Source organism: Parus major, unplaced genomic scaffold, assembly GCF_001522545.3.
Source record: "Parus major isolate Abel unplaced genomic scaffold, Parus_major1.1 Scaffold485, whole genome shotgun sequence".
NCBI classification, from domain to species: Eukaryota; Metazoa; Chordata; class Aves; order Passeriformes; family Paridae; genus Parus; species Parus major.
In genome coordinates, this window is record NW_015379377.1 from 9292 (window position 1) to 11987 (window position 2696).

A 2696-nucleotide genomic window follows, 5' to 3' on the forward strand; every position below is an offset into this window, starting at 1 on the left:
CATTTGGTGTTACCAAAGACCCCAGACTCATCTGGTGTCCCCAGACGCCCCCAGACTCACTTGGTGCTGTCACCAAACACCCCCAGACCCATTTGGTGTTACCAAACACCCCCAGACTCATTTGGTGTTGTCACCAAACACCCCCAGACTCACTTGGTGCTGTCACCAAACACCCCCAGACTCACTTGGTGTCACCAAACACCCCCAGACTCACTTGGTGTCACCAAACACCCCCAGACTCACTTGGTGCTGTCACCAAACACCCCCAGACTCATTTGATGTTGTCCCCAAAGACCCCCAGACCCATTTGGTGTCACCAAACACGCCCAGACTCACTTGATGTTGTCCCCAAAGACCCCAGACTCACTTGATGTTGTCATCCTGGTCAGCAAACTCCTCGTCGTTGAAGCCGAACTGATCCGCGAAATTGGCCGTCATCTGCTGGATCTGGTACTCGGAGAAGGCCTGGGAAGGGATCCCAGAAATCCATCATTAGGGTGTCCAGAGACACAACTCCAGAAACAGACAGTGGGGCTGTGAGGAAACAGCTCCCCCAGGAAAGTGCTGAAGTCCCAGGGCAGTGTGTGAGATCCTCATCCCGACCTTGCCAGGGCAGGGTCCCGCAGAGCTCTGGGATTCCCGCCCCGATCCCTCCTGAGCTGCTCCCGGGAGGATCCCAGCCCTGGGAACTGCCCAGGGAAATCCCAGAGGAGCTGAACACACGGAGCAGAGCTCGGGAAGCTGCTCCACAGCAGGATGGACTGAGGAGCAGTGAGTTTGTGGGAGCAGTGAGGATGTTCCCAACTCACCTGCTGGAGAGTGAGCTCGTTGGGAAAAGCGCTTTCAATGTCCTCATCCTCGCTGGAGGAGTGCAGGTGGTGGGTGCTCACCTGGGAAAGCACAAACCAGTCAGGGAACCAGGGAAAGCTGGAAAAGCTCCCACGTTCCAATCCCACCAAAGCCCAAAGTCCTGCCCAGGCAGGAGCTGCCCCAGGGAAGCCCAGGGAGCAGCTCAGCACCACGGATCAGCTCTGCTGAAGGACCATTATGGAATAGGTTTATGGAAATGCTTTCTACACTGCCTTGAAGGGTTCTTCAGCAAAAGAAGGAAAAAGGAAAACCAGGAGTATCCCTTTCTTCTGTTAGGGGAAGCCCAGCAGGCACTGCAGTGACCAGCTCACCAAATCCACCGTGTTTCTCCGGTTCGTCTCCGTCAGCGTCTCCTCCACAAAACTCTCCCACCTGCCCCTGCAGTCCTCTGGCAGCTCTGGAACAGAGGAACACAGGAACCATGGGATTCGGGTCTTCTCAGCTCCCTGGGGACTCACCTGGCCCAAGGACTCCTGGCTTCTCTCACCCTGCTGGGAACAACCACCCCGAGCGGGGCTCCAGCTGTGCCTGGGTCTTCCCTTTCCTCCCGGGACTGGGGGGCCCTTCCCTGACATCCCCCTGCCTTCCCTCCCTTCCCCCTCCCATCCATCCCTTCCCTTCCTTCTCTCCCTTCCCTCCCATCCCTCCCATCCCTCCCTTCCCTTCCTTCTCTCCCATCCCTCCCATCCCTGCCTTCCCTCCCATCCCTCCCATCCCAGCACGCCGGGGAGCCCCAGGGGGAGCAGAACCTGAGGGTGGAGGAAAGGAAATGGAGAAATAACACAAGGAGAAGGGAGAGGATTGTGCCCTCAGATCGTCACTGCCCAGCAGGGGTGGAGCAGAGGGGATGGACAATGTGGAAAATGGAACATCTTCCTTCCTCCCACCCAAACCCACGGGGAAAAACCCAGTTCTCCCAGTGGATCCAGTGAGGATGGACACAGCCTGGGAACACCCCTGATGAGCTGATGTGGCTGCTGGGGACATTTAACCCCGAGTCTCCTTCCTCAGAGGTGTCACGGAATCATGGAATGGTTGGGTGGGAAGGGACCCCAGAGCCCCCCAGTGCCCCCCAGCACGGCAGGGACATCTCCCAGTGCCCAATGCTAACCCCACTGTGAACACCCAGAGCAGCCAGACAGGGTCTCACCATGCTTTCAGTGATGGGATTTCCCTGGGAATCCTTTCCAGTGGAAAGGATCTTGAGGAAACACCTGCAGGGAGTCCTTCCAGGAGCTCCCAAGGGGGTTTTTTCCCTGGAGAGCAGTGAGGGGGAGCTGGAGGAGGAGGAGGAGGAGGAGGAGCAGGCGGTACCTTTGATGAAGTCACTGATCTGGGCCTGCATGGGTCCCTTCTCCATGTTGTGCACCACGGCGTTGGCGATGCGGGTCAGGTGCCCCATGTTCCCTCTCCTCCTGCCGCCCTCCGCCCTGGAACAGAGAGCAGCCGCTACCCTCGGAGCTGGGGTACCCTCAGATACCCTCGGGGCTGCGGTACCCTCGGGGCTGGGGTACCCTCGGGGCTGGGGTACCCTCGGGGCTGGGGTACCCTGGGGTACCCTCGGGGCTGGGGTACCCTCGGGGCTGGGGTACCCTCGGATACCCTCGGGGCTGGGGTACCCTCAGAGCTGGGACACACTCGGAGCTGGGGTACCCTCGGAGCTGGGGTACCCTTGGGGCTGGGGTACCCTCGGGGCCGGGACACCACCCTTGGAGCAGGGATAACCTCGGAGCTGGGATGGAAAACTCTCGGAGCCAGGACAGAGCCTTAGGAATTGCCCCAGCATTCCAGCCCCAATGGCCACAGAATTCCAGCCCCAATGGCCA

At 59.5% G+C, this 2696-nt stretch overlaps 1 protein-coding gene across 1 annotated transcript in view; it reads right to left on the reverse strand.

Annotated features, from left to right (window-relative positions):
* Positions 1–2696, reverse strand: part of PPP6R2 (protein phosphatase 6 regulatory subunit 2) — a gene marked incomplete at its 3' end in the record, with an annotated part of 41604 nt that overhangs the window by 9288 nt on the left and 29620 nt on the right. Inside the window, exons 10-13 of the mRNA XM_033511699.1 lie at positions 2185–2300; positions 1182–1267; positions 810–890; positions 368–465 (exon numbers count right to left, since the gene is read on the reverse strand). Of these exons, the coding sequence (XP_033367590.1) occupies positions 368–465; positions 810–890; positions 1182–1267; positions 2185–2300 (381 nt within the window). The remainder of the gene's footprint in view (positions 1–367; positions 466–809; positions 891–1181; positions 1268–2184; positions 2301–2696) is intronic.